This window comes from Hippocampus guttulatus, chromosome 12, assembly GCF_054856545.1.
Source record: "Hippocampus guttulatus isolate MCC_2025c chromosome 12, RoL_Hgut_1.0, whole genome shotgun sequence".
In the NCBI taxonomy this organism is placed as follows: Eukaryota; Metazoa; Chordata; class Actinopteri; order Syngnathiformes; family Syngnathidae; genus Hippocampus; species Hippocampus guttulatus.
In genome coordinates this window covers 13,431,100-13,458,868 of record NC_141272.1, presented here as the reverse complement: position 1 = coordinate 13,458,868, position 27,769 = coordinate 13,431,100, and the positions used below count along the sequence as shown (strand labels likewise).

The 27,769-nt window shown below is 44.2% G+C and overlaps 1 protein-coding gene across 2 annotated transcripts; it reads right to left on the bottom strand.

The window, feature by feature from the left end:
* zbtb16b (zinc finger and BTB domain containing 16b) lies at positions 1-27,031 on the bottom strand. 2 transcript variants are annotated; one of them, XM_086124994.1, is made up of 7 exons: positions 26,880-27,031; positions 24,358-25,577; positions 21,423-21,520; positions 16,395-16,481; positions 7,170-7,340; positions 4,744-4,911; positions 1-3,137 (listed from the first exon to the last, which is right to left on the bottom strand). In XM_086124994.1, exons 2-7 carry the CDS (start codon positions 25,497-25,499, stop codon positions 2,908-2,910), a joined length of 1,896 nt encoding a protein of 631 aa, XP_085981120.1. In that variant the 5' UTR covers positions 25,500-25,577; positions 26,880-27,031; the 3' UTR covers positions 1-2,907. The 2 variants fall into 2 exon arrangements, with proteins under 2 accessions (XP_085981120.1, XP_085981121.1); XM_086124995.1 differs by lacking the exon at positions 26,880-27,031 and adding an exon at positions 26,625-26,859.
* Positions 27,032-27,769: the final 738 nt, after the last annotated feature.

Here is a 27,769-nt window from a genome sequence, read left to right as displayed (position 1 = left end):
TGCATAGAATAGTAAATTGTTTTAATTCTTTTTTTTTTTTTACCATGCCATCGAACACTGACGCATACGGAGTTGTGCCTGAATCCACAACGAGAGAACACTTTCACACACAGGTGTTAAAAAGCTGCAATGAGGAGGGATTTTACTGCACACATGGCAAGAAGAACAACCCTGATTGGACACCAGCTCGAGCTTTGACCTGGCCCTGAGGTAGACAGACATCGACATATCTAAACGATGCGAATCACAGCCTTCTAAGACACACCAAAATAAAAGGACATCTGCATTATCACAATATACAAAGATTTAAAAAAAAAACATTTCAAACAAAAGTGCTCTATTTCTTTTGGTCCACTGACTAAACTGGTTATAGTGCATGTTCATGGATACAATAGATACAGTGAATGTGTGTCATGGCATCAAGTTGCCAGGATGTGCTGTATATCCCCCTGTCCCCAAACTCCCCACAGTTAACTTTCACTCTAGACAGGAACGCAATTTGAGCGTTTTTTACATCCCCCTTGCTGGCAACTTGCATCAGAGCGCCAGCGTCACAATCACAGTATGTTGCTTCCAGTTGCAATGTTTCCGAGATGTGGATCCCAGCTCGAATTTTGGGAATGAGAAACAACAAAAAATAAATAAACCCACCAACAGCACAGACCCACGTACTCAAGCATGTCAACGCCCTACTTAGAAAAAGAGGCACAAGGGAGAGGAGGGGACTTTTTTTTTCCATCGGAGACATAGAAAAAGTACACGTTAAAGATGCTTCTCAAATGATACTAAATGTAAACAAGACAGCAAATTACTGTGATACAAAAATACAACATGTTTTAACTCTATAACGCCCGTGTTGGGCTCACACAGGGAACAACAAAGCAGGACGGCCTGTACATGACATACACCACAACTAACACCAATCGCCACTTGTCTGGATTTTCTTTAAAAATAACAAAAAAGCAGTTTGCTTTTAATGTTCTATTTTTGTCCATTCTGTGATTTATAAGATATCTAATTATAGACAGTGATTTAAAAAAAAAAAGACACGCATCAAAGCCATGTTGTGGTGCTTTACTTTTTTTTTTCCTGCACTGTTTCACCATTTAAAGTGTGACGGTAATCGTTCGGAAATGAAACCCACAGACAGATTAACACTGTTTGCCAACAAATGGGGAGAAATGGTGGGCAAGTAGAGTTTGCTCTACCTGAAACATGGTGATAATCAGCACATATTTGGTAACAAACAACATATAAATAGCAATAAAACAATTACACTGAATAAAATAGAAGCCTGCTACCTCGGAACCCATGATGCCATTCAACTATCAAAATGATCGTGTGTTGTGAGGCCAAGAACCTGGCATCCATTCAAGTACAACATGCACAGGAACTAAAAAAATAAAAAATAATCATAAAAACAGCCGCAAGGAAAAACACAGTCACAAAAGACTGGGGAGAAGGTTGCGCACCAACCAATTAACGAATCTTTTTTTTTTCCTCCTCCAAAGATTTTAACAGCATAATCCAGGGAGCAACTCAGACAGGTCAACAAACCAAGACATATTTACTCTCAAATTGAGTAACAGTCAATAATTATTCTACCTTATTAAAGGTGACTTTTTAATAATGCAACAACCAGACACCGCCCAGAGTACCTTTTGCTTATTGGCAAATTAAGAGTCAAGCGACGTCAACCTTAGTCTTAATTTTTTAGAGGTTCGGTCGGGATAGACCAGTTGTCGGTGCTGACATTTTGACAATTATCAGCATCTGCCTTTTTTTTTTTAATGTGAAGGCCAAAGAGAAAACTGGGTTGACTTTTGAGAACCTACTTGAAAATGTCACTTTTTAAGAAATGCTGCTGACACTGGGAACTCCCTTGCAATTTTTTATTTTCTGAATAAAATAAGTGAAAATTGAACGTTTTGGTTTTATTGAATTCTAAACTTTATTTTCTCTCGAACTTCAGATAGCTACTTGTTTAGGTTTTCATCTAACTTCAGACATGCTGCGAGCTCCCTGCACTTTTATTAGAATTTTAAAACGGCGAAAAGAAAAACCTTTCATGTGGCAAATTTAAAGTTATTTTAACAAACATGTTTCATGGTATTTCAGCAAAGTAGTTGGACTTGTTATTTTGGTTTTATTTTTTTTTCTTGATTCATGATGGCAATATTTTATATTTTACATTAATATTTACTTTATCAGTTATCAGCGTCCTTGTCTACTAACAATGGGGATCAGTAATGGCCCAGAAAAAAATATGCCAGTCTGTCACTTCTGTGCACTGGACCGTTTTAACAAAGAAATTATCAGTCGCAGCATTATCGGGAGCAAAAATGGCAGCAAGGTTTTTGACCAGCAGACACATTACACCAATAACTAATAATCTCAGTGACTGCGTCTACAGACGTCTTTGCTTTTACTGTGACTTGAAATCTTGAAAAATGTCTTTGTAAAGAAACTTAAACCCCCATTTTTACGAGATTGTTCTTGTGTAAACGCGTCTGCACTTGCCACTTTTGTGTGGAATTCTGTGAGGTGTGCTTGAGGAAATGCAATACTCTCATAACGACTCTTTGGGTCTCAATTGAACCAAGTCGGCCTGCCGGCACTGGCTGGCTGATGTAGTCCACTTTCTCTGTCTTTGAACTTTTTCACAGTTTTAGCACATTTTTGGGGTGTGACCACCGAAGACTTTCATCATGACATGGCACAAATATTTTCATAAATTGCGTTATTGTTTCAGCGCTAGCATGTTACCTCTCCCGGGATGACAACTCTCGACTTTGCATTTTTATATTTGACCCAGCAAGACTCACAATTAACTCAGTAATTTTTTTCAACCATAATTGTGCGTCTGCGCCCACCCCCTTCTCTCCCGCCTCTGGGTCCAAGACCTGCTCAGACGTAACAGACATACAGATAAGTCTTTTCTATCCTCCAGTCTGCCGGCACGTCCTCCGGTTTGTGGCCTTTCATGTGCTTCTGCATGGCAGCCAGGCTCGGGCAGAAGTCCTGGCAGATGGTGCACTGGTACGGAGACGCGCCGTTGTGCGTGCGCAGGTGCTTGATCATAGCCGAGTAGTCTCTGGAACGTTGGTGACACAGCTTACACTCGAATGGCTTCTCACCTGGAAAGAGACATTTTAGTGACATTAAGGTTGACGGTGAGCCACGTGAACACTATCTCGGTCTAGTATGTATGGGCACGTGACAATGTCAGCATGAAGAGTAAAAATCAATTTGATCCCCCCCAAATTCCGGCATGAACTGTACAGTATGTGCTTTGTGTGTGTGTGTGTGTGTGTGTGTGTGTGTGTGTGTGTGTGTGTGTGTGTGTGTGTGTGTGTGTGTGTGTGTGTGTGTGTGTGTGTGCGCGCGCGCGCGCGTGCGCGTGCAACCGTGTAAAGAAAATGACATTCGACGCTAAGTCTCATCCAAAAAAAAAAAAAGTGTCATATTGGCCACCCCTATGCTAAACCAGATAACAATTTTTATTATAGTATTTTACAATATATATACAATAATATTGACTAGGGATGTTCCGATGCCTTTTTTTTTTCAGACCAACACCGGTACGAGTATTCACTCTTAGAGTATGGATAATTCTAGTAGGGATATAACTAAAAAGATATGGCGATATTAAAATTGCCACAATTTTATCGGCATCATGTCACAATATTAAAAGCGGCACATCAGTTCAATTGGCCAGATTATTTTCCATTTGTGCAGTTCCAGCACCCTCTGTTGGTTAGTTTATTAGTGCAGATTAATTTGAATTTGGTATGTTTTGGCCAGCTACGTTTCACACCCACGATAATTGCAAGATGAAGGGGAATGTAGCATGTTTGAGGTCCTGTTAAAATTGACTCAATTCATAATGTGTGTGCATTAGCAAGGAAGTGCCTCAATTTCAACTGTGATTAGTGTTCTCAGCCAAAAACAGCATTGTGAACTACATAGACCAAGACAATAAAATGACTGACCAATCCTATTTCTTTGTCACTGCTGTTATGTACAAAAACAGAACACAGTCATACCTCAGTTTTCGACCATAATCCGTTCCAGAAGGCTGTTCGAAAACCAAAACCACGCTCTTTAAAAAAAAAATCTTTATTGAACACGTCTGCTTACAATGGAACGCTACACAAGGAAGCGTCACTTCCTCGTGTAAGGAAAGCGAGAGGAGTCAAGTGGCACATTCAAGTGCGCTCAGTTTGGTCGAGAACCGATTTTCGGTCGTAATCCGAGGCATAAAAAACTCGAAATTTTTGGTCGAGAACAGAGACGTTCGAAAACCGAGGTTTGACTGTATTGTGCTTTCTTTTTTTTTGCTTTGTAATATCAGAAGTTTTTATACAGTGTCTTGAGCATTTTAAATTTTGCTAACTTTCCAATATCGGATTGTGATGCTTGGATATCGTTACATCCCTAATGTAGACTTACCCAATGTCAGTTATGCTTTGCCTTAAGTATCTGTGGATGGTACCAGCAGCCTTGATGATTATCCCATACCTAAAAATAAGACCGGTATCGGCCCGATACAATCCTGGTATCGGTACTCACCCATTCCTAGTTTTGACTTAAGTGCAGACGTCTACACTAATCATCTGTCCAAGTCAAGCACAGGTGCAAGTTTGTTGTTCATACTATCTGGATGAATACGCCCATGGGGTGCTAATGCAACTGCGTGGTGATAACATCCCTAACAGAAGCATTCTTCCGTTTGGCTCTCACCTGTGTGCACGCGGTAGTGCGTCTCGAGCTGGTGTTTGAGGCTGAAGCGCTTCCCGCAGCTGTTGCATTCGTAAGGTTTCTCTCCCGTGTGAATGCGTTTGTGTCCCCTCAGGGTGCCATCGTCTCGGAAGCAACTCCCACAGAACTCACACTCAAATGGGTGATCGCCTGAAAATCAAAACAGCGCACGCACACACACACACACACACACACACACACACACACACACACACAACTCATGTCGTGTCAACACAATGGCCTCTGCACTGACGCGGCGCATTATCTCGTGAGGCGAGCTTTATCCTTGGCACGACACGCCGGGTTGCATACGGAGCTGTGTCCGAATAGGCACGTTCCGTCGCACGTTGCTAATGTTGTGATGCGAGAACACTCGTCTTGGCGGTCCGCTAATGGCTAATAAAAGCCCTCCAGGTTGTGTGCTGCTCTCGCCTCTATACTGTAGTTAATCTGTTTCTCTCCTCGGCTGATGCCTTGACTCATCTCCAATGACCTATGTGCCTCATTATCTCAGTGACCACAGCAACAACCAAGGCCCAGGATACATGGCCCTCCTCATTACAGACCAATTCTCCCTCAATATATCGCCCCCCCCCCCACCCCACCCCCAACCTACCCCACACTGACATTTACAAAATGTTACTTCCAAGCAGAGTGGCATACAAACAAGATACGCTGTCACGGGCAAAACTCCCCTCACTTCTGTCTCTTCACATCAATTATGTATTTCTCCCGTCTAGACATCAAGTCGTCCTGACAGCTCAGAGTGTTATTTAAGGTAAGAGAAGAAAGGGGGACATCTCTGCAAATATCGCTGCGTTTCTTGCGGCACTAAAACTCACCCTGGCTAGAACACACAAGACAAGTCATTTCCATTTGCTTTTCCTTCAATATTTTTTTTGGGTTCCCTCTATCGCCTTGCGTGAACCACACTGGAACTGACAGCCGTGAATTTGCACAAGCCCCCGACGGCTGTCTAAGAACCCAAAAATATAAACACGATGAAATTGCCCAAAATAAGCACCGGCGGTAACGGTACAGTGCTGTCACAGCAGAGGTGAGTCATCTGGTGCAGAAGCAGGCCAAAAGATGATGCGTGCTAATCCATTAACAGAAGAAATTCAACCATATACATAGAATAAGTGCAGCTTGCCTGTGTTTCATAATCCACTTTTGACTAGACGGCTGTAAATTCTGTCTCAACAAAAGTCATTTTGATGGAGAGGTTGTTAGGGTTGGGACTTCAATGTCTGTGGTAACATTTGAAGTTCACCCAACATTTTGGGGAGTAATAGACCTCAAACAAGTCCAACAAAACTGACATTTCAAACCCTTGTTGGGCTTTTTGTGATTCTTTGGAAGGCACCACAGAAGGATGCCAGTAACTGCATGGAGGAAACATTTCATGATAACCACATACTGTTTTTCTTTTCTTTCTTCTCCATTTTTTAAAATATGATAACTGCACAAGAAAATTACAGTGGATTGGGGCATAATCACTACAACATATTATCATTGGCAAAGTATTGTAATATTGTTTTGCATCTTACTTTGGTATTCCACTTCGAAGTAAATGGTAGTAGTGAATACTCGTAAACGTACAAAGGTGTGCGTCTCCAATATAAGATGATTCTCAACTAAACTCAACTCAACTGTATTTATGAAGTCCTTAAAAACAACGACCGCTTTATGCAAACTGCTGTACATGGAGCACAAATAAGTCTTATACCAACAAACGCTAAAACAACCAATTAATGGGGAAGACAGTCCATCCGTCCCTCCAGTTTTCTAATCCGCTTAACCTCACAAGTGTCGCAGGAGTGCTGAAGCCGATCGCAGCTGTCTTCGGGCAGTTGGCGGAGTACACCCTGAATTGGTTGCCAGCCAATTGCAGGGCACTCTTAAACACGCTCACAATCACGATAGACAATTTAGAGTTTTCCATTTGTCTGCCATGCATGTCTGTGAAATGTGGGAGGAAACCGGAGTACCCGGAGAAAACCCACGCAGACACGGGGAGATTATCCAAAAAAGATGATTCAATACCTATCTCGGTACATGCAATACGATTGGAGGACGATGCATTTCATAGTGGAATGATTCAGCTTGATCTTGTGTAATCAAATCTTTTAAATCTAAGCCGATTTTCCAATTCAAATGGGCTTTCGTTACACCCCAAGTATGCCCGTAGTGGAAAACACAGTTACTAGCACCCTTAACAATATTTCCAATGGGCACATCCTTTTTCCGAGTCATGGAGCAAATTGTGTTGGACTTTGGATGTCTCACTGTCTGAGCTGTGTCTTAATATTTTGGTGATGGGTTTTCTCAACACCAGACAGGCTTTAGACTGGCACTTCCTGTACAGGCACCAGTGAAGGTGCAAAAGAGGAGGCATCTGTTCTTACCCGAGTGTGAGCGCAAATGTCTTTTGAGGGTGGTGTGGCTGGGGAATGGGCGCTCGCAGTGGCTGCAGATGTAGCTGTGCATGCCTGCGTGGACCTCCATGTGCTGCTGCAGGGCCTTCTGGGTCTGGAAGCGCTTTGCACACAGCAGACAGAACACCGCCATGTCAGTCCCTGGAGAAGGCACAAAAGGAGAGACGGAGGCGCGCGGTTATTTCAGTACAGCGCGCAGACACGGGGCCTTAAGTGGGGAAACTGGGTCACTTCAACTTTGTGTGCGTCCTCGGAGGGAAAAGCTTCTTTCAAAGAGCAAGTGTCTCTACCTAAACCAACTCCCCTAAAAGCCCGCAGGCGCTTTAAGCTGTGAGCCTGTTTTACGTTCTATTTTCAACCATGAAAGTCATTGTTTTCCTGAAGAATTTCCCACTCAACGGAGCGCATGCCAATCACACAATCAATGGCTCCTTCCTGGTATGTTAGATGTGTAATTATTCTCTTCATTCCCCATCAGGAGTCAGCCGCTGCCTGCGAAGTCCTCTGTGCTGAAAGAGCGGCTGATAGTGGCTCCGCCCTAAATGATGCCTACACCGTGCGCCCTGTGCCGAATGTTAAGTAGTGATATCAAGCCATTAAAGGCAGGACTGCAGGAAAAACACACACACACACACACACACACACACACAATCCAGTTTAATCCTGTGTGTGACCTGGCATCTCTTTGGGGCTGCTTTCCTGTTGCGCCGAGTGTGGCGAGGAATACAGATGGAGGAGCCGCCGGCCGGCTCGCTTATGTCAAAATGGCTACGAGACGTGCATCCTTTGGCTGTCGTACAGTGTGCCACTTGATCTACGAGCTCTGGACGCCGGCACTTCAAAATCCACTCTGGCAATTCGCACTGACCCAAAATCGTGCGTGTGGTAATGCCGAGGAGCCGACTAATCTGCTGCTTTATAGACAAAAATGTGTCTCTCGATACAGCCGGGCATTCCTATGAGATTATGAAGGGGTCCTTATTTGTCTTGTCTGCTCAGGTTTCAGATCCTCTACCGGTGCTTGCAGCGCCCATCGACTGAGATTCAATCAGACATCTCCAGTCGAGGATCATTAGTAAACACGGGACCGTGCCAGCACTTCATTGGAATTCAAGTGGGGTTGCTGTGTCACATTTAAAATGCAGTCTGATGAGGTCCACTAAATCAAATCATTTGTTACTGTTATTGAAGTGCCTTGAGGCAACTGGCAATTAAATTGGAATTAACGCAGGGGAAAGGGATGCAGGGCGCTCATACTAAAGAGGGAAGAGTGTCAGCCGCCCGCTTTTGGGTTCAGTCAAGTTAACGGACAAGAGACAAAGAAACAAATCAAGCCACAAAACATTTGCTGTGTATTCTTTTCTTCATCTTGCGCAAACTCATGTTTTTTTGGAAGGATGTCGCACAAATAGACGCGCGGTTTTGAAGAAGACGGATGACTGCTCGTGTGTGTTTTTCTTGATTCGAAATGCCCTGTTAAAACACTAATAGAAGTGGATCATCCGTAATCATTAACAGCAAGAGGATGGGAAGAAAGGCATTCCCTGGTCCTAACACTCCTGCCAGGAGGCCATCCGCTGGATTGAGCTGCACCTGTTAGAGGCTTTTGGGCTGCGGGCTGCACAAAGAACACACAATGAGGTTCAGGCCTTCATTGACCGAGCCCATTAGTCATAGGGTGCACATGCACCTCCCACCACCCCACCCTCACCCACGGTCTTTATGTGGTCGCCTAATGACCAGGCTTCATTCTCACCCACATATCACAATATTTGAGTTGGAAGATAACAGACCCACAGCTCTCAATTCCCCAAACACACACTTGTATCCCCTCCGGTGCCCCCGACACGTTATCAGATGACCATGCAAGAAACACTTTCAGCATTTAACCGGACTCACGAAGCCCAGGGTAGAGAACCATCTACATTGCCCTGGGGGACGTTTGAAGATTTGAGTCGTTCACCTCTGTTTCTTTCTTAGTCTTTGCTTTATCCAGCAGGGGGCGTGCTTTCTGTTCCAGTGTGTTCCAGACTAGTCACCCTGGTCCAGTTGAGTAGCACATAATCCACACATTTAAATACTTCAAAACCACTCTAATTATCATCCGCCCACATGTTTGACCAAAAAAATGCTTTTTTTTTTTTTTGCCATCTGCTCAGACAGTCTGACATTTTTTGTGTGGCAAAATGAAATCCTGCCGCAAGGATGTCAATTTTGAAATCTGGTGTCGGCAGCTTTTAGTTTGTTCTACGCGCAGAGAATAAAAATAACTAACGTTAACAACAAAGTCAGCTTTTCCAGTCAGGTATTGTGTATCGCGTGTGTTGTCTTGTGTTCGCGGCAGCGTTTTGTCAAGCTGCGCTCTGTTAAATTCCCCCAAAAAGATTTGAGTTTTTCTCGTAAGCGCGTAATAAGTACAGAGGAGCTTGTTTTCGCACAGAATAAGCCTTAAAGTTGGCTGTCATTGCACACTGCGCTCTCACCCTTAACCAGACAATGGGCTCGGGAGTTGGGTTTGAAGGCACAATATGACCCCGTGGCCCTTGGCTGTCAATTGGGTCAATAGCATAGAACCAGCGGTACTCCTTTAGGGTCGCAGTTAACTGACCATTGTATCTTGAGGAATGATTTACTCGCAAGCTTATATGCAGCAGCTAAGCGCGCACATTTAACCCTCTGCGTTACACCGCACAAGGAGGTTAATAATTCAGGATAGGCCGAGGTGGAGATGCTATTTTGGCACATCCTCCGCCATGCCGACGGAGGCTCACGTGATGAAATGGAGGCCTATTTTGTCTTGTCTTGATGCATCTGCCTCCGAGAATCGGGAGTGAGCTCGGGCTCTCACGCTGCCTAAAAGAGACAAAACCACGTGTCCAGGCAACCAGATAGGATCACGCTCAGTGTTGGGGTGAAGTGTTGGAGCTAATCCCTTCATTCACAAATAAGCGCAGCCTGTTTCTTTTCACACCGCAAACAAAAGTTTTCCCACCCCAAGGGTCTGGGAGTAAACCCCACTGCAAATTGAACAAGAGATTGTATTCATTGACTGCCCGGCCGCTATATTTCCTCGTCTTTGTCTCATCTTTTCAGTTACGAGGTTTGTGTTTCATAAAAAATGAATGAAACAAGGCAAAGATCATACCACCGTATTTTTCATGCTTTAGTTCAATCACGGGAATATGATTTTGATGATTACGTTGTAACTTCCAAAATTGAACACTTCAGCAGCTCGGAGTGCATCAACAGGATCCCAAAGTGTGATTGACTCTTCTTCTGTGCTTTTTTTATGCCACCGCCGCCGGAAAGCAGTGATACCATAGAGGAAAATTGTGATAATCATAGAACAGCAAATTTCATTTAATGAGCCACATAATTATTGGTTACACAAATGAATTTTACCGAACAGATCCAAATAAAAATGGCTGATAGCATGACTAACTTGAACAAAGGATGTGCCTTTATTTTAGTTTTATAATGCAGCACGGTGGACAGTTCACAGTTTTGTGGCTTGCGGTCCACATCTCATCTTTCCTTTACTTGCTGTCCTGACTGATTAATCAACTGGTTAATTTAAAATATACAAAATGAAATCGGCTCCGACGAAGGCTGAAGTGACAGCCGAAACTGTCAGCTAGGCGTTTTTCCTCTTCACTTTTTCGAGGTCCTCTACCTTTCTCCCACATGCCAGAAACATACATGGTAGGGTCATTAACTCATTCAATCCCAGCCATTTTCACTGGAGCAACCCCCTCAAATCCCAGTGTTTTACTGGATTTTGACTGATCTTGCAAGATCCGCAGAATATTTGGTTCTAATGCTATACAAACATGGAGCCTACCAAAATTAAGTTTGGACTCTCTTCTTTCAGTAGAAAAAGAAATTTTGTTTCTATCGTTTTCCATTCTTCAGCAACCAGCATTACAAAATGGTAATGCTAAGTTTCATGAAAATGTCGATTCCTGGGCAAAAAACGGAGAAAAAGAGCTTTTTGTAAAAGCATGCATTTCAAGCATGTGAGGCACCACTGCCACCTACTGGTCGCTTTTTTACATGATTTACAATGCAAACGGCTTATTCTCATTCACAGATTGCATCAGACCCTCCTCCTCTCTATGACACAAAAAAAAGACTTAGACGTACTTGTACGTCCTTGGTAGGCGGGGCCTAATTTTAAAAAGAAGTACGTCTTGTGGAATGAAAGAGTTAAAGACGAAATTCTTTATAGGTGTGAAAGTTAAGTGTGAATGGTTGCTTGTCTGGATGTGCCGTGGTATTGGCTGGCGACTCATGACCCGAATGAGGACAAGCTCCATAAAAACAGTGGATGGATACTTTTTGTCACGCAACGGTTCACTTCTCCTTACACTTGAATTGCGTTCAACGTACCGGGTTCCACATTAGATCCTAACACCTCAATCCATTGTAAGGGGGAAATGAATTCAACAGTTTACAATATTACATCATGCGCACCAGTTAGTGTTGTCATATACCAGGGAGTGGCTCTGTCTCCAGGCTGTGCTCTGCGTGTGTGCGAGGTGAAGCCTCTCGGCTCAGTTGAGGCTACACACCTCACATGACCCCATGAGCGTTCAAGTCACTCTACTGTATGTGCTCATGCACACAGCTCCCCGCTGAGGAGTCCGCTCCACACGCACACAGTACCTTAAACAACCCCGGGCTCGTAACAGTCGACTGCGAATCTACCCTACGTACGAACAACCCGATTCAATAATTAATGCAACGGGCTTTGTTTGACCCCGTTTTACCCATTTGGTGGAGAGGTTCACTCAGGTCAGTGCTCTCCTACCTCCGCCGCAGTTCCTGGAATGTTTACGCCACTCTCTCCATCTAAATAATTTTCACGAAATAGAAATCGAGCGGGCCGCGGGGTGCTTTGTGTATCATCACAGAGCAAATACATCGCGGGCCAAGGAGGGCACAGTTCAGTCTGGTCAACGGCGTGCAGGAATTGCAAGTAGTTATTGAAGGGAAGCTGTAGCCTGATGACGGACGCACTGGGGCGAGCTAAAAGGTCTGTGCCGTACAAAGCTGAGGCTGTTTGAATGGAGTTTCAGTTCTGTTTAATTACAGGGGGCAAGTCAGAAGGTTATGTCTGTAATGCGTCGACACAGTGCAGCTGCTGTGAGTACACAAAGCCATCCCTCATGTCCCGAGCGTTGAAGGCAAGGTGACAACATGACTGGGCAACCTGGGTTTACAAGCATTGAACACAGTCCATTTCGCCACAGATATGATACAATCTCAAAAATCAAGACACCCCCCCTTTTTTTTTTTAACCAGCTCTGACAGAACAAACGCCTTTGTTGTGCGAGCGATTCGGAGACGGATCCATTCTTTTATTTTGGGCTCTGACAAGTAGGTCAGGAGACTATGACAGTGCCGAGTTGAGGAGTAAACAGCAGCACATGATGTTGTTTTCCCCTCTCAATGCTGGAACCAAGCACACCAGCAGCAGTCCTTCCCACCCCTTAGAAAGTCCTCATATAGCCCTTCTCTAACCCTGTTGCTTTCCCACAGTTCACCCCCGCCCACCCTCCTTGCTCTTTGATCGCAGCAACCCTCGGCCGTTCACCTCTGACATATCAAAACGCCAGAGAGACCTGTGAAAACTGTAACTAGTCTTGGTACCCACAGAGCTCCCTAGTCATATGAATCCCAAGAGGCAGTAGGCAGCAGCTGCTCAACTCTGACAAGTGTTGATCTACCAAGACCAAACTCATTTGGGCCACACAGCAAATTAAAAGGACACCGGGCACTGTGTGTTATTTATTCAATGAAACCCCTCCTTCCCCCACATACAAGAACTGAACACCACTGATTAGATTATCTCTACCTAGTATCACCCAAAATAAATACATATACACGTAAATAAATAAATACATTAATTAAAAACAACCCCCCCCTCCCTGAATAGGCTCCTGTGTCACAACAGGCCGAGGTAAGGTCATGACGAAATGAGAGAGTAATGCCCTGCTGTACTCTGCTCTTGATACCGGGCCAAGCTTGAAAACAATCTCTGGATGTTTACAAGTCAGGGGGTGGTGAGGGTAGAAACTTGTGGGCATGAATGACACCCCTCGTTGGCATTAAGTATTCAACACGGCGTGTGCCACCGGCAGTTACAGTTACATGCCAAGACGCCTCTGAGGGCGATCACCTTTCTCTGACAGTGGCAACAAAATGTCTGGGTTCGGACAAACAGTATGTCGAGACAATCTGAGAGTACCCTTGTTTTGAGAAAGGTGGCCACATTCAGATTCATTAGATTTTCGTCATAAATAAGAAAGGCTTTAAGAATAGTAAATCTCCGAAAAGTATCCTCTTCAGTTTTGATGAATTTAATGTTGGATAAGTATAATCAGATTAGCAGCAGGTTTAAGGGAGCCAAACGGAAGCTTAAAATCCCATGTTTTGCCACTTTGATCACTAAATGTAAAATACATGAGATAGACTTTATCCAACTATTTTAAGAAATGTTTTATTTTTAATGTTCTACATCAAACAAATGTTTTTTTTTTTACAAATGTTTGCAGGTTAGGAGCATTTATCAATCCCAACCTTATCTGCACGCAAAGGAACAAAATAATTATAAAAATCAACTTTACCCTCCTTTTGTTTGTTTATTTATTTCTCAGAAACGGTAATAAAGTAGATAGGTCATTCTGACCGAGGACATGTTCTTACTCTGACCATAAATGTCAATAACAGATAATATCCCAAATAAACATTGTTTATACAATGTGTGTGTGTATATATATATATATATATTTACATCGCTATGTCCACAACTTGCGAATATGTGAAATGAACCATTACAAAGTACACTTCATGTGTACCCAACACTTGGCAGACGTTTAATCCTGAAAACCCACTTTTTGAACATTGTTTAAAACTTTAAAATGGCTCAATTTGACGAACAACATAACATGAGCCACGTTATATATTTTTTTGCTTTTTTGTTGCTGGTTCAACCTAGTGGGCACAATTTTTTTTTCTTTTTATCTGGCAGCTAAATGGCAGCTTGATTAATATACAGATTTTCAAGACATTTAAGGCCTTTAGTTTAGAAAATCTATCTCTATCTATCTCTAATCTAAGTATCTACACCCTGAATTTACCAACTTCCACCACAGGATAACGTCATCACAAAAATATGTTTATTTGCTGTGTATGTTCAAAAAATAACGGAATCATTCGGAACATCATCATTGTCTATCTGTGTTGTTAAAAAATGCCACAGGCTTATTTAATCATATTGAGCTTCTTCAGAGTTATAATCTAGTTGAGACCAAATCAACTCCTCTGCCGGCTAGACAAAGCAACAATTAATACCAAATAGTCACTGAATCAAGTGGTATGGCCATCCCTAATTTCAAGCACTTCATCCCAGTTCTGAATTGTGTTGATGCTAGTGCTAACATAAGATGCATCCCAAACCATCAAAGTAGATGATCCAGGGGTCTATTTTTTGATCTCATTACAAGCCAGTGTCCCACCAAAAAGGAAGTTCTATTTTTAGGATAGGATTACGGTATGACACACTGTTGCCTGAACAGAAACAAACAACATTCAGCTGCCTCTACATACTTCATGTGATGTTTTGACTGGTATCGAGTTAGCTAGCACGCTAATAGTGCGTTATGTCACCCGGATTTGCTTGCTGCTTGACCTGGTAGGTTGGAAAGACAGACAAAATGGCACACAAGAAAGGAATAAGACTACAGAAAGAAATTAAATTGTCCCTCCTTGTTAGAGTTGATTTACCTCCAGGACACTTTGACTTTCGATGATGTTGCTTTCGTGTGACTTGTAATTATGGTAGATGCTATATTTAGAAGGCTTTTTGGGGAAACACTTGATTCCCTGAAGGAATTACTGTAGTCATAAAATGAGAATTAACCTTAGCTTTAGGCTGTACTGAATCCAGAGTAGCATCTTTGTCTTCTTGATTGAAGCAAGCGGAAAGTTCAGTTTAGGTCACCACGGGACAGTGCATCTGTCTTTTTACTTCAGGGTGTGCAGGTACAATTACATCATCTCCCTCACGTTACCTCATAGCACCACGACAGATGTGATTTTTAATATGGAAGTGACCAATCCCTGTCAAACAATGAATTGACCGCAGTATGTGCGGCGCCACTATACACAAGAATCATAGTAGTGCTGCGTTTGGTGTCTGCGTCGAAAGCCTGCTGAGAATTCAACAGTACTGGTTGGAAATTTTGGAACTCTTTCCAATCAAAACACTGCCATTTTTGGGTGGGCAACTAATAGATACAAGGTGTGACATTAAATAATTGAGTGGGTAAATAGCATTAAGCTGACACTCTGACAGAGGCCAGGGGGCCATTTCATTACCAAGCGTCATGTAACGTTAGCATATCATACACTTATTCAGCCTGTTGTTCTCTAGTTTTAATTTTATTTTAAATTGCCTTTCAAGATCACATGTATGTTTTTGGTGTTGGATTTTATCAAATTTCCCCCAAAAATGTGACTTATACTCCAGTGCGACTTATATATGTTTTTTCCTTCTTAATTATGCATTTTTTGGCTGGTGCGATTTATAATCCGGAGCGACGTATAATCCGAAAAATACGCTAACATTGTTTGTGGAGGATGAATTAAGCAGTAAAATCCAGCCGTTTTATCCATGGCCACGTTTGTCACTTGCTATTGTCTGAAAAATCTTTTAACTTGACTTCCCTTTAAATTATGTTTTGGGTTTTTCCTGTGCGATTGTTTCAATATTGGATTTCGAGGTGCTTTATGCAATTATGTACTTGAAGTCTGAATTTTGGTAAGGAATTAAGGTGTCATGACAGCCCAAGTCCCACTTTGTATTTTTCCTGAGGATGTAAAAGTTGTGGATGATGTTGACCTGCGATAGAAAGCTATAAGAAGAAATGGCGTGTGTATGTGTGGTGGTGGGGATTTGTACTGCGTTATTTTATAAAGCCGTGGTTTGTGTGCAAGTGGCACGCGTTGGATCTGGATACTGAGAGAGATTAGAGGCTGACATGTGAGATGGCCTCCCACCTTCCTCTCGCTAAATTATGGAGCATCATGACAGGAACATTTGAAGCCGGCCAGCGTGACGAGCAAAATCAAGTCGCAAAGTCATGGGAGTAACTCGAGTGTCTGTCTTGAGTGTGTGTGAGAGAGACTAACCTGTGTGTGTGAGCCGGTGAGCATCCAGAGCCTCCTCTGAGGAGAAGGTGGCTCCGCACTGATCGCACACCAGCGCCTCGGCGGGAGCTGCGGATACATTTTGAAAAGGACGGCATTGTGGTCAACACAAATAGCATGTGAGATTTAGCTCAGTCACGTCTTCATCTCATTGTTTTTCCTCTGCACATAGTGCTTTTTAGGTGTTGCACAGCAGAGAAAAGCACGAATCAGACAAACAAAAGCAGCAGGCAGGGTACATCGGCCCTTCTTCCCGACAGAACGAGTCAAGCTCAAGAATTTTATTTACCACGGCCCTGTTATCAGCTTCTGAACAACGAGCAAACTGTCTGCCTGAGAGGCCACAGAAGAACTGGGTGTTCTCTCGCTACAGCAGACGCTTACCGCCTGCGGCACGTCCCTTTTATCGGATAGCAAAACAAACGGCGGGGGAAAAAAAACACTTCAAAGTCAACACCCCAAATCCCATCACATGCACTGTAACTACACTTGCCAGTTCACCTATGCGACGCCCTTGTCTGTGACAATGAAATAGACGAGGCCGCCTTGGCCTTTTCTGCCGCACTCCAATTGCATCCGCAGACGCAGACATTGCAGCATGCAATGGAACCTCCAAGTCACATCCTCCAAAATTACAAATTCAACCAAATATGTGGAGGGGAATATGGTTCGGAAATCCTCAAATGACATTGGCAAATCCTGTGCATATTAGGTAAATGCAAATTGTACTTTCTAAATGTTTACAAACCGTTCTTAAAGATTGAAAGCAAATATGTCGCACGTGGCACTGTCCTCAAGTCCTCTACTCACCGATATCAATAATTATGGAGGACACTGTAAACAGTCTGTATGAGCAGTCAAAAATTTGGAAACTTCCTCAAATTCCATTTCTAATGCCCCCCCCCGACGTTTTTAATTAATACTGACGTCAATACATAAGGAATAATTTAAATAAGTTACAAATATCTTTCAAACCAAAAGATGTACTTCAGATTCTTCAAAGTAGGCACCTTTTGCCCAGATACCAGTTCTACACTTCTTGGTATTTTCTAAGTCAACTTTATGATGTGGAGGATGCTTTCTGACCTGGAATGACCCTTTGCTCAAAGCTGTGCATTATCAGGAGTTAATAGCTTGAATTTCTCGACTTCTTCACGTGTTTGAGACCACTTGAATTTGAAGGTGTTTCCGAACATTTGGATGGCACTGTATATAGACTTATTGAAAATGCATCTGAATTGGGCATATGATCGATAGACGCAATTAACAGTGCAATGGATGCAGTGAATATACCATAGAATAGCTACAAGAGGGTGTCTTAAGTATCTGTGTCTGGTATCAACTGCTTTTGCAGTTATTCGATACATTGACCATGCATTTTCCCATCCCTAATGAAAAGTAAAAATTGTACTCTCATGTATTTCTAATAACAATAATAATAATAAAACTGGTTGTATGCAAGCCTTGTTCTCTTATGTTCGACTATTTGCAAACCATTAGAGAGAGCCCGCGTAATTAAGAATCCCCGCTTTAAGCTATTAATAGTGGCAACTTTAAACATATTTACAGGAGAATTCTTTAGTGGCAAATGTTTTTGAATCCTCACTCGATTTGGAATTAGAGCAACTTTGAAGTCAACCAGCATCACAGAACTGATTGTGTTCCACTTTAGAGGTTCTTTTCTCAGCACACAGCTGTTTGGATGTGGGTTGGCTCTCAGAGAGATGTAAATCGGTTGCAGATCCATACTGGCCCTGGGCTCATTCACTGATCTATTTTCTGCTCAGCTGGCTTTAAATGAAGTTAAAATGACTCATTAAAACACCCACAAGCTTTTGGAACTCGGAACGCGGAACCCTAGATGTGGTCCTCTTTCAACTCTGTACACGCACACGGTGCCACCATTGCCGAAACAAAACACCAAAAAAAAGGACCAATCTGTTTCTCTTTTATAGTTCGCACGGAGCAACAAGTATTCCGCACCAGCGGCACTACAGCGGCTTCTAGATCCTAATGTCGCGTGATGCCGTCCAGCGCGCCGCGTTGTATTGTGCCGTGTGCGATTCGTGTGATAAAGGCAAAAGGCGGTCGGGGTGGGGAGGAGAAAACATAGTGCATTGTGTTGTGCCGTCAAAGGCACGGAGTGTGTTCTCATCCATAAACCATCAAACCGTCTCCAGACGCGGCTGCAATCGTCCTCCATCAAAACACTTTGTCTGGCATACCAAAATAAGAGCCGGCGTCGAGCTGCATACCAAATCAGCCCATTAGAGCGGCGGAGAGCTCGCTCCTTAGCAACCGGCGGGATCTGAGGCTGCTCTACCCAAATACGCGGCGACACAGAAATGAGATCCGCATCCTTTTTGTTTGGTTTGGCGTTACGGGGGTCGGGAAATTCTCAGGTTGAAGGTGATGCAAACAAAGCATGTCATATGCGTGTGTGTGTGTGTGTGCTTGGTGGATGTGACAATAAAAGGAACGAGTTGGGGAAAGTTTAAAGATCTCTCTCTCTCACTCAGCTGTCAGCAGGATGTCACAATGCACGGAAACGTCTGTACACAGCTGAGCTTTGTATTTGAGTTGCATTTTCACTCCCTGATTATAAAACACGCAGTTCCACCCTTCATCCCCAATCCCTCCCTTCTGCTCCTAGCTCTCTATTTTAGATAAAGTAGCTGGGAGAGCAGTCAGGTCTGATTAAGTCTGCATTTGGGTACAGTGTGTTCCTGGACACACATCTGCGAGCGAGCCATCACACACGCTTCGGAACACTGGCAGAACACCCAGGCCTGCCGGCAGCGAGTTGATGATGTCATCACCCCCCCCCCCCCAAAGAGAAAAAGGCTGGGGGGGGGGGGGGCAGAGCTGGCGAGAGGCCCAAAAACATGGAAGGGACTCTGCTTGGGAGGAAAGGGGGTGGTCAGTTGAGAGGTAAAGGAGGCGTGATCCAGTCAGTAGAAGGAGGAGGATGGGGAACAGGTGCAGCTGAAAGGCCCAGCGTCAAAAATGTGGGAGTCGTAGTGAGAGATGTTCATTATTAGTTATGATTTCATGATGATTTCTGTTTTTCAATTTCAGTTGGTTTTAATTCATTCAATCAATTCAGGACTATTTGTGTTGTGCAAGATCATGAAAAAGAAAGTCAATTTAAGTTTCGACGACAATTACATTTAACATCGACCTCAACGGCTCATGTTTGAAATTGATTGACAAAGATGAAAACGGAGGACATTTTCATTGTAATGATAGTTTTTTGTTTCATAAATATAAAATGTTGAATGTTATCATTTTTAAATGCACTCTCATTTTTACTGTTGACAAAAATGTTTTTTTGTGTAGTTAACTTAAACAACCTTTGTCTGCGTTACTAAATAGTGAATAGGTGGGACTTTGCTCTATTTTGTCTTTAGCTAATTGATTTAACGCCCACCTCTTAATTTTTTTTTCTCTTTTCTGAAGCACCCTAAATGCCACAAGATCGTGTCAAACATGTGCTCAATAGTAGAGTAGTAACTGTTAACGAAGTCAATTCCAACAGCAGTTCATGAAACTGAATTTATTTCCTTGTCGGTTCACAGACCGAAATGCTAGTAAACCAAAGACATTTTTCACATTGAAATGAATAGAATGACAGTGAATTCAACGCTGCAAATAGCAAAAATCTTCAACGAACTGACGCCGCCTCAGAAGGTTTAGTTTCCAAAAGATGCCACTAGTTGTGTCTAAATAAACTCCTCATCTCACTTCACTGCGCCTGAATGCCACAAGCTATATGTATGCTCATCACCCACAAGATTTCTCTCTTGTAAAATGGATACTTTGGCCCAACAAAGTTTGATCTACTCAATACTTTACTGAATTAAAACTCAAGTTATTGAATAAGTTTTATGTGATGTACACAGATTGACGCATTTATATAAACATTCAACTTCAGGGAGCTGTAATCTCTTGATGTACCAGAGATCTTGCATTGGAGCTATACGCTGGGTCAGTCGCCAGTCTTTTTACATTTCTGGCGGGCACAATGAATGTTTTCAGATCTCATAGCATTGTGCATAAACAAGCAAAGCACTTGTGCAAAAAGAGCACCGTAAACGATAGCTGTTAGCCCAACGATTGTTGGATCTTGGATATAATAATTGAGTCTGATAATGATTGCTGCCGGCGTGTGCGCTTATAAGTACCTACTCCCACTGCGGCTAACAAGTAGAGAAACGGCAGAGGGAAGGGGCAACATGAATGAATGACGATGACGTATGTAAACAACCAGGTATGCTAATGACCAAGTCCAATTATCAAGTCCAAGAAAACAATCATGTCCATTTTTTTCTCATCGAATGATCAGTTGATATAGTTAATCATCATGACAGACCTATATAGGTTGTTAGCACCAAGATGACAGCAAAGCTCTACTCTTGTTTAAATGAAGCTCCTCAACTGACTTCAACACAGTCCCATGGCACAGAAAATGCCACAGGGTGAGGCCCCAGAGCTCACTTTCGCCAAAGCATACACTTAGTCTAAATGAGTGAGTTGAAGAGCTTCCTCAACTCACTTCAACATAGTTTCATGGCACCAAGATGGCAGATGATGGTGGTAAAGCACACATTTAGTTTAAACAAGACTTGTCGGCTCACTTCAACATTGTCCCATGGCACCAAAATCCCCCCCAGATGGTGGCAAAGCACAAATTTTGTCTAAATTAGTCTCCAACCCTCACATCAACATCACTCTTTGGCACCAAAATCCCACATGCTAATGATGACCTGAGCAATAACTCAGACTGGTGTTTTTCAGTCAATAATTGGATTGATTCTTAAGAAAAACATGAATACCGAACTGAAAATACGTGGGGTTCACTGTAGTCCGTTGCAGCTACATCAATGGTAATTTTGTTAGCCTGTGTGTTGTTTTGCATTATGTGTTAGCATTAAGCTAGCGGACTCCCAAGCAAAAACTTGATCGAGGGACAGCTCGTAACTTGGAAAAACTCTTCCGCTGATACTCTACCTGTGTGACACAGCATGTGCATGCGTAGCCGCATGCTGTCCTGGAAGTGTTTGCCACAGAATTCGCAGCCGTGCCCCTTCTCGTCGTCATGCAGCCTCCTGTGTGATGGGGAGACAAAAAAAAGCAAAGATTCACAACGGCGCCACATTAGTTTTTTGTTCAAGAGATTTTTTTTTGTCTTTCCATCATCTTCCCAAATGTCACTGTGCTTCCTAATAAGAGGAGCCATATCTTTTATTTTTTATCCCTTTTTTTTTTTTTTTTTAAATTTCGGCAAGAGTCTCAATGCAGCGTCATTAGTGTAAGAGGCCCCTTGGAGTTGGTAAATCACAAAACGCGCGAGAACACAGACAAAGGGATATCTGGCTATTTTCAGAGTGCGGCGCAGACGTACGTGTGCCTTCATCCGCCGGCGCTGCAAGACACTGGCTACGCACGCACGCACGCACGCACATATACACGCACACATTTCCTCATGTAGCCACGCTGAAAAAGGGAGAAAAGACGACCCGCCAAAGCCCAGCCGCCAGCGAAAGCAATCATATCATATCACACACATCTGAGCATGCCAGGCATCTGTACTCTCATCCTCACATCACCCCGGCCTGTAAAAGAGGCTGTTGTAAAATTCTGGACAAAAATACACCAAACAAAAACACATGTATAAGACTGATTAATTTTACTGCGGAAACTGTACCCTGCGGTCCAAAAGATCAAAAAGTGACACAGTGATCCGCTATGGTATTAAAAAGCTGTTAGTTGGGAATCCCTGGCAGTTAAATGCTCTGTTGTTGTTGCTGTTTCTTTGTTTTTTGAAAATTTCCCCCCTTTTTCCTTTTTATGATATCTGAAACATCCATTTGAATCAAGCTCTGTGTGAAAAATCACAAGTTTATTTGAAGGGGCAGTTTATCAGCTTGATTCGAAGTTCCCATACCACGAAACAAACAATTTTTTGTTGTCAACGGTAAAATCAACATAACAGAAAATTATAACGATCATTTGAAATGATTACAGATGGAAAAAGAACAGAGAAAACGTGTGCTACGGTCCAATGACTACCTTGTAGGATTTTACGCTGAAACCCAACCCAAGACTTACCTAACAGACACAAAAATTGCGAGATAGATTATTAAAAGGGGACTAAACCCCAAGAATACAATGTCTGTGCCAGCACTACTCAAAACACAGTACCGGTACTCATATTTCATATTGCGTTGGTGGAATGAGAATTAAACAGGATAATGAATCGACGTCGGAGGAGCGCCATGTTGGGCGAAATCAGTATCAGCTGCAGGTCAGAAATGACAGCGAAGCACCAGTCATGTTTCCCGCTACCGCAGCGCTCCGTTTAGCTGTCGGACGACTGGTTGCTATACTTAGTGTTCTGTCCCCACGTCACCGGTTAATTTTACGCATCAACAACCAATTTACAGTGTCAAAAGTTAGCGTACAGATTCATTTTTGCCTATTCAACTGCTCATTGTGTGATTGATTGCCTCGCGCCTGTGGCTCTCAGGCCTTTCAAAAGGTGTTAATGAATGACAGCATAATACATTTGTGCTCTTTTTTTGTAATTAGCAATTGTAAGGTGTTAGATTAGCGATTGAACACGATTTTGGAGTGGTTTTGTGTTTGCGGTGCAGAGCAAGATACACATATAAGTCTAAATATCAGCTTGAGCTATATGTTTTGGTAACTTAAGCGAGATGGGTTATTTATTTATTTTTTTTAAACTGCTCCAGAGTATTAACAATCGTTCAAATTTAACACGCGGAGACAAACCATTTGAAATATTATCATGCCTCATTGGTAAACCGTTGCATGGTCCAAAATCCATCATCCCCTCATTCCACAAGGAGCAACCTTCAAAGAGATCTCCAAATTCCTGAGTTTTTCCTCCCGCTTGAAAGCGCTCCCGGAGAAATTCTGTCAGCAAAGCACTACCAAATGTCAATCGGCGAACCAGGTGCATGCTCAGTGACCTGGTTACGGACCTACCGCAACTCCACTCTCGCCGCGGCTCGCAGACACGCGTACGTCCGTCTCAGTGAGTAAGTCGGCACATCGCTAAACGTCCTGCAGGATGCCAGAGTGCGACATGGCTGAAATGTCAGTGGCCAGGGATGAGGACCTCACAGGTTGTCTTGCTTTGACAGTCGTGTACGCCCATCGCGTATCGCTAAACCATAACTTTGCGTGCACAAAGATAATACGGGAGCTGAGAAACTTCTCAACAGCCCGCGGCAGCGATCAAAATAGAACAGCTTGAAGGTATCCACCATCCCCGACCGTCAAACATGTCTGGAGAAAAAAAAAAAGTTAAAATTTAAGAGATACGTGCAATGTTGCGGAAACCTCTGGGCGTCATTTATCTGACGAGCAGGCACACACCTGCTCTTTTTACAAAGAAGCCAAAGACGGTGGCATTATTTCCTCCATCGAGGAGGGTGTTTTCATACACTCGAATGATCACACAAAGAAGGGGGGCGTTGTTGGACATTTTCTTGGATTTCTCGGAAAATCACTAAGGGGCTAAATGAGGGCTCAATGATTTTGAAAATTGAAAACCCAATTGCCATTTTACACCCCCGCCCAATATTGTAAATGCGATTTAAAATGCGTTTTTTTTTTTCAAGCTCCTCTTCCCACATATTTTTTGGACAAACACAAACTAAAAACGAATCTGTAGTATTATACAGAATGTAAGATTTATTTGACATTATTTTTAAACGGGGTGCTGTATATTTTTATTTTTGTATGTGGGGGTTGACAGAACATTGACACAAAGATCATACAAAAATATGTACGGAAGGAATGATTCAAAGTTATCAATATGTGCATTATGTCTTTTAAAGACAATACAATACACGACTCTCTTGCCTCGACAGAGTTCGAAATGAGTTTGTGCTAATGAAGCGTGTGTTGGCGTTACCTGTGCTGTTCCATGGCCTGCCGGTTTTGTAGCTGCAGCCCGCACTCGCCACAACACTGCGGTCCCTGAACGGACGCCTCGTGCCTCATTCCCGCTGCAAACTGGCCCAACCTGCTCAGGAGCTCCCGGTGCAAAAGGCCCTGGTGCAACAGGCCACCATAGGTCCGCGGATCCAGCGGCATGCCCAGAGAAGGGCCCAGCGACACGGACACCTGGGTCATGGCCTCTCCCGCGTGATTGGGGGCGACAGAGTAAATGGATGCCAGGTGCTTCTCAGCTATCACGGGGAAACAGTCCAGAGAGCTCCCCACCATGCCCTCCTCGGGGCCGGCGTGCAGCTCTCGGGTGCTAGTGATCACGCTGCTTCTCAGCGGGGTCCCCGGGCCCTCGTCCCGGCTCGGTTCAGACGCGCAGCTTCCGGACGAGCGGCCCTCGCAACAGTCCGCTTCGCCCACCTGCATGTTCTCCGACTTGATACCCTCGATGGGCTCCAGGGTCGGGGCCTCAGCACTGCCCTGCTGCAGCTGCTGGGAAATGTCCATGCTCACGTCCAGCTTGGGGCTCAGTTCTGGAGGGTCGTTTGGGTCTCGCCCCGGTGGGCTCCTCTCCGTCATGTGGTACAACGCCAGGTGGTGTAAAGCAGCGGTGTTAGTGCGCGGTGTTCCGTCCGGGATGGAGTGATTTTTGGACATCAGGTGCCGCCAGTGTCTGGCTCGACCGTGGTCGCCGTGGTCTCCGCCGATGTGGTTACGCACCAGCGTGTCCTCACTCTCCTCGGCCTGGATCGTCTCCAGCACCTTCAGGCACTGCTCCTCCAGAAACTCGATCTCCAGAATCTCCGCGGCGTACAGCAGGTCGTCCAGGTCCTCGGCCGTGGCCTGCAGCGATGCTGTGTACGCATACTCCAGGATCTGTTGGAAAGTCTTGGGCGAAAGGAAGTCCAGAGCATAGCGGAGGCTGCTGCGGTGGAATAGGATCTCAAACATCTTGCTGGTGCACGCCAGGACGGTGCGATGCGCCGGGAACTCGTGGCCGTCCACCGTGATGATGACGTCGCACAGGGTGCCCGCCAGGCGCATCTGGTTGGCCCGCTGCAGCAGGGTGTCAGGGTGAGCCGGGTTGTGGAGCTGGAGCACGCCCATGTTTCATCAGAACCCACTGAGACTTTTGCTGTGGCCGCGCCTCAGGCGTTGGCCCTCTTTCAGCTTGGGGGCTGTGAACTTAAGGGAGAGATTCAAGTTGTGAGAGAGGATCAGGATGAGGAGTAGTAGAGCAGCGTACAAAGATAGCCGTTTTTGAAATCAGATTCAGATGCGAGATATCACTAAAAACTTCTGAGGGTGACAACTCTTATCGTAGTTTCTGTTCTCAAGCCGATCACTGCATTATGCCACACAAACAAAATTGTATCTTCACTGATTTGTGGGTGCCTCTGTCTCTATTCAAATGTCTATCGTAGCAAGGCTAACCTGTGAGAGGCTGGCAAGGGAATCCAGATTGACGGACAGCATAAAAACGAAGACGCTAAGCGTTAGCCCACCTGGTGACTACGCTGCGTTTTCAGGTGGTATACAAACAGTCAAGACAAGAAATTGCTCTTCTGTTTGTGGTGATGCAATTTATTTGGCACCTTTGCGTTTGAAATTCCCTCAGTGATAACCTAAGTAGTCTGATTCAATTGAGGTCCTTGGCTTGTCCCCAATTCGGAGTTGACGACTGTCGGTTTGAGGATTGTCACGCAGGATAGAATGGCAAAGCCAATCTCCTATTTGTCTTAATATTTGAGTTGTTTTGTCCCATTTTGGGGCGGTTGTTGTGAAGTCTGCGAAGAGCAGACAACAAGTCGATTGAAGGCGCGCGTGCAGCAACAGTTTGCTTGTTGCGGGGTGATTAGTCTGCAAGCGACCACGTCGCTGTAATAACGTCTGCATGCTGAGCGAAGTGGCGCTGACCATTTATCAAGCATGGACGCGCGCACACGCCGACGCCCCTCAACAGGTAGACCAAAGCTGATTAGTCCATTAAGGCAGCGCACGTTTGTAATTAGAGGCGCCCCAGACAATTAAGCCGCCCGATCAATAAGTTATCAAACTATTAAGATGGATGAACGCGTAGAAACCGCGCGTCGCCCTGCATGAGCAATGCGCGCGCGCGCCCGTGTGTGTGTGTGTGTGTGTGCGTGCGTGTGTGTATGCGTGTGTGTGTGCGCGCGCGTGACGCGCGACGCGACGATAAATATGCTTTTTTTAATGTATTGATCGTGTCACCTTGCTATGGATGCCCGCACTCCTCGGAGCGCATCAGGTGCACACGGGCAATTCACATCAAGAGCCTCACGGTGTCGGGAAAAAAAGAAAAGAACTCCAGTTGTAGTTGTTGCCATCAAAAATCTGGTTCAGGCAAACTTGGAACCCACTGGGAGGATTATAAAACCCTCTCCCCAAACCAACGCTTGTCATTTCGTTTTAAATGCTATAATCGCACGAGTTGGGAAAGTAGTTGGTGTAAAGTGTTCGTCTTACCCCTCTTGTCGCGTTCGCCTGTGCCGCTGCTGCTGTTCGCCGATTATCCAGGCAGCATCATGCTGCCACATTTCACAGTGGGCACTCCAAAAACTCGCTCCCGCTTCCAAGTAAACGAGTCAAGCCGCGGAAAACACAACGGGCGCTTCCCTTCTGACCTGTCAAAATAAAGGCATTCACTTTGCTTGTTGCGTGGCGATCGAATTTGGTTTATTTTTTAAAATTTTTTTGCGGTGCTATTTATTTTTCAGATTAATATATAACTAAATTGGATGCGGGCGGCCCGGTAGTCCAGTGGTTAGCACGTCGGCTTCACAGTGCAGAGGTACCGGGTTCGATTCCATCTCCGGCCTCCCTGTGTGGAGTTTGCATGTTCTCCCCGGGCCTGCGTGGGTTTTCTCCGGGTACTCCGGTTTCCTCCCACATTCCAAAAACATGCATGGCAGGCTGATTGGACGCTCTAAATTGTCCCTAGGTGTGAGTGTGGGCGTGGATGGTTGTTCGTCTCTGTGTGCCCCTGCGATTGGCTGGCAACTGATTCAGGGTGTCCCCCGCCTACTGCCCGGAGACGGCTGGGATAGGCTCCAGCACCCCCCGCGACCCTAGTGAGGATCAAGCGGTTCGGAAAATGGATGCTTTGTGTTTGTATAGTGCTTATATTCATTGGTGTCTCGAGTTATTACTGATTACATATTAAGCAGTCATTATGTGGTACGATGACCACCGGCCCCTCATGTGCTATGCAAAGAAATTGTACTGTATTAAATCTACAAACGAGTATTTAGTCAATTTGAATATTTAGGTAATATTTAGGGATATTGGGTATATTTGAAAATTTCACGAACTTTTAGGGAGTTTGCCATGGATTGTAAGAGTGTTTACCTAACATT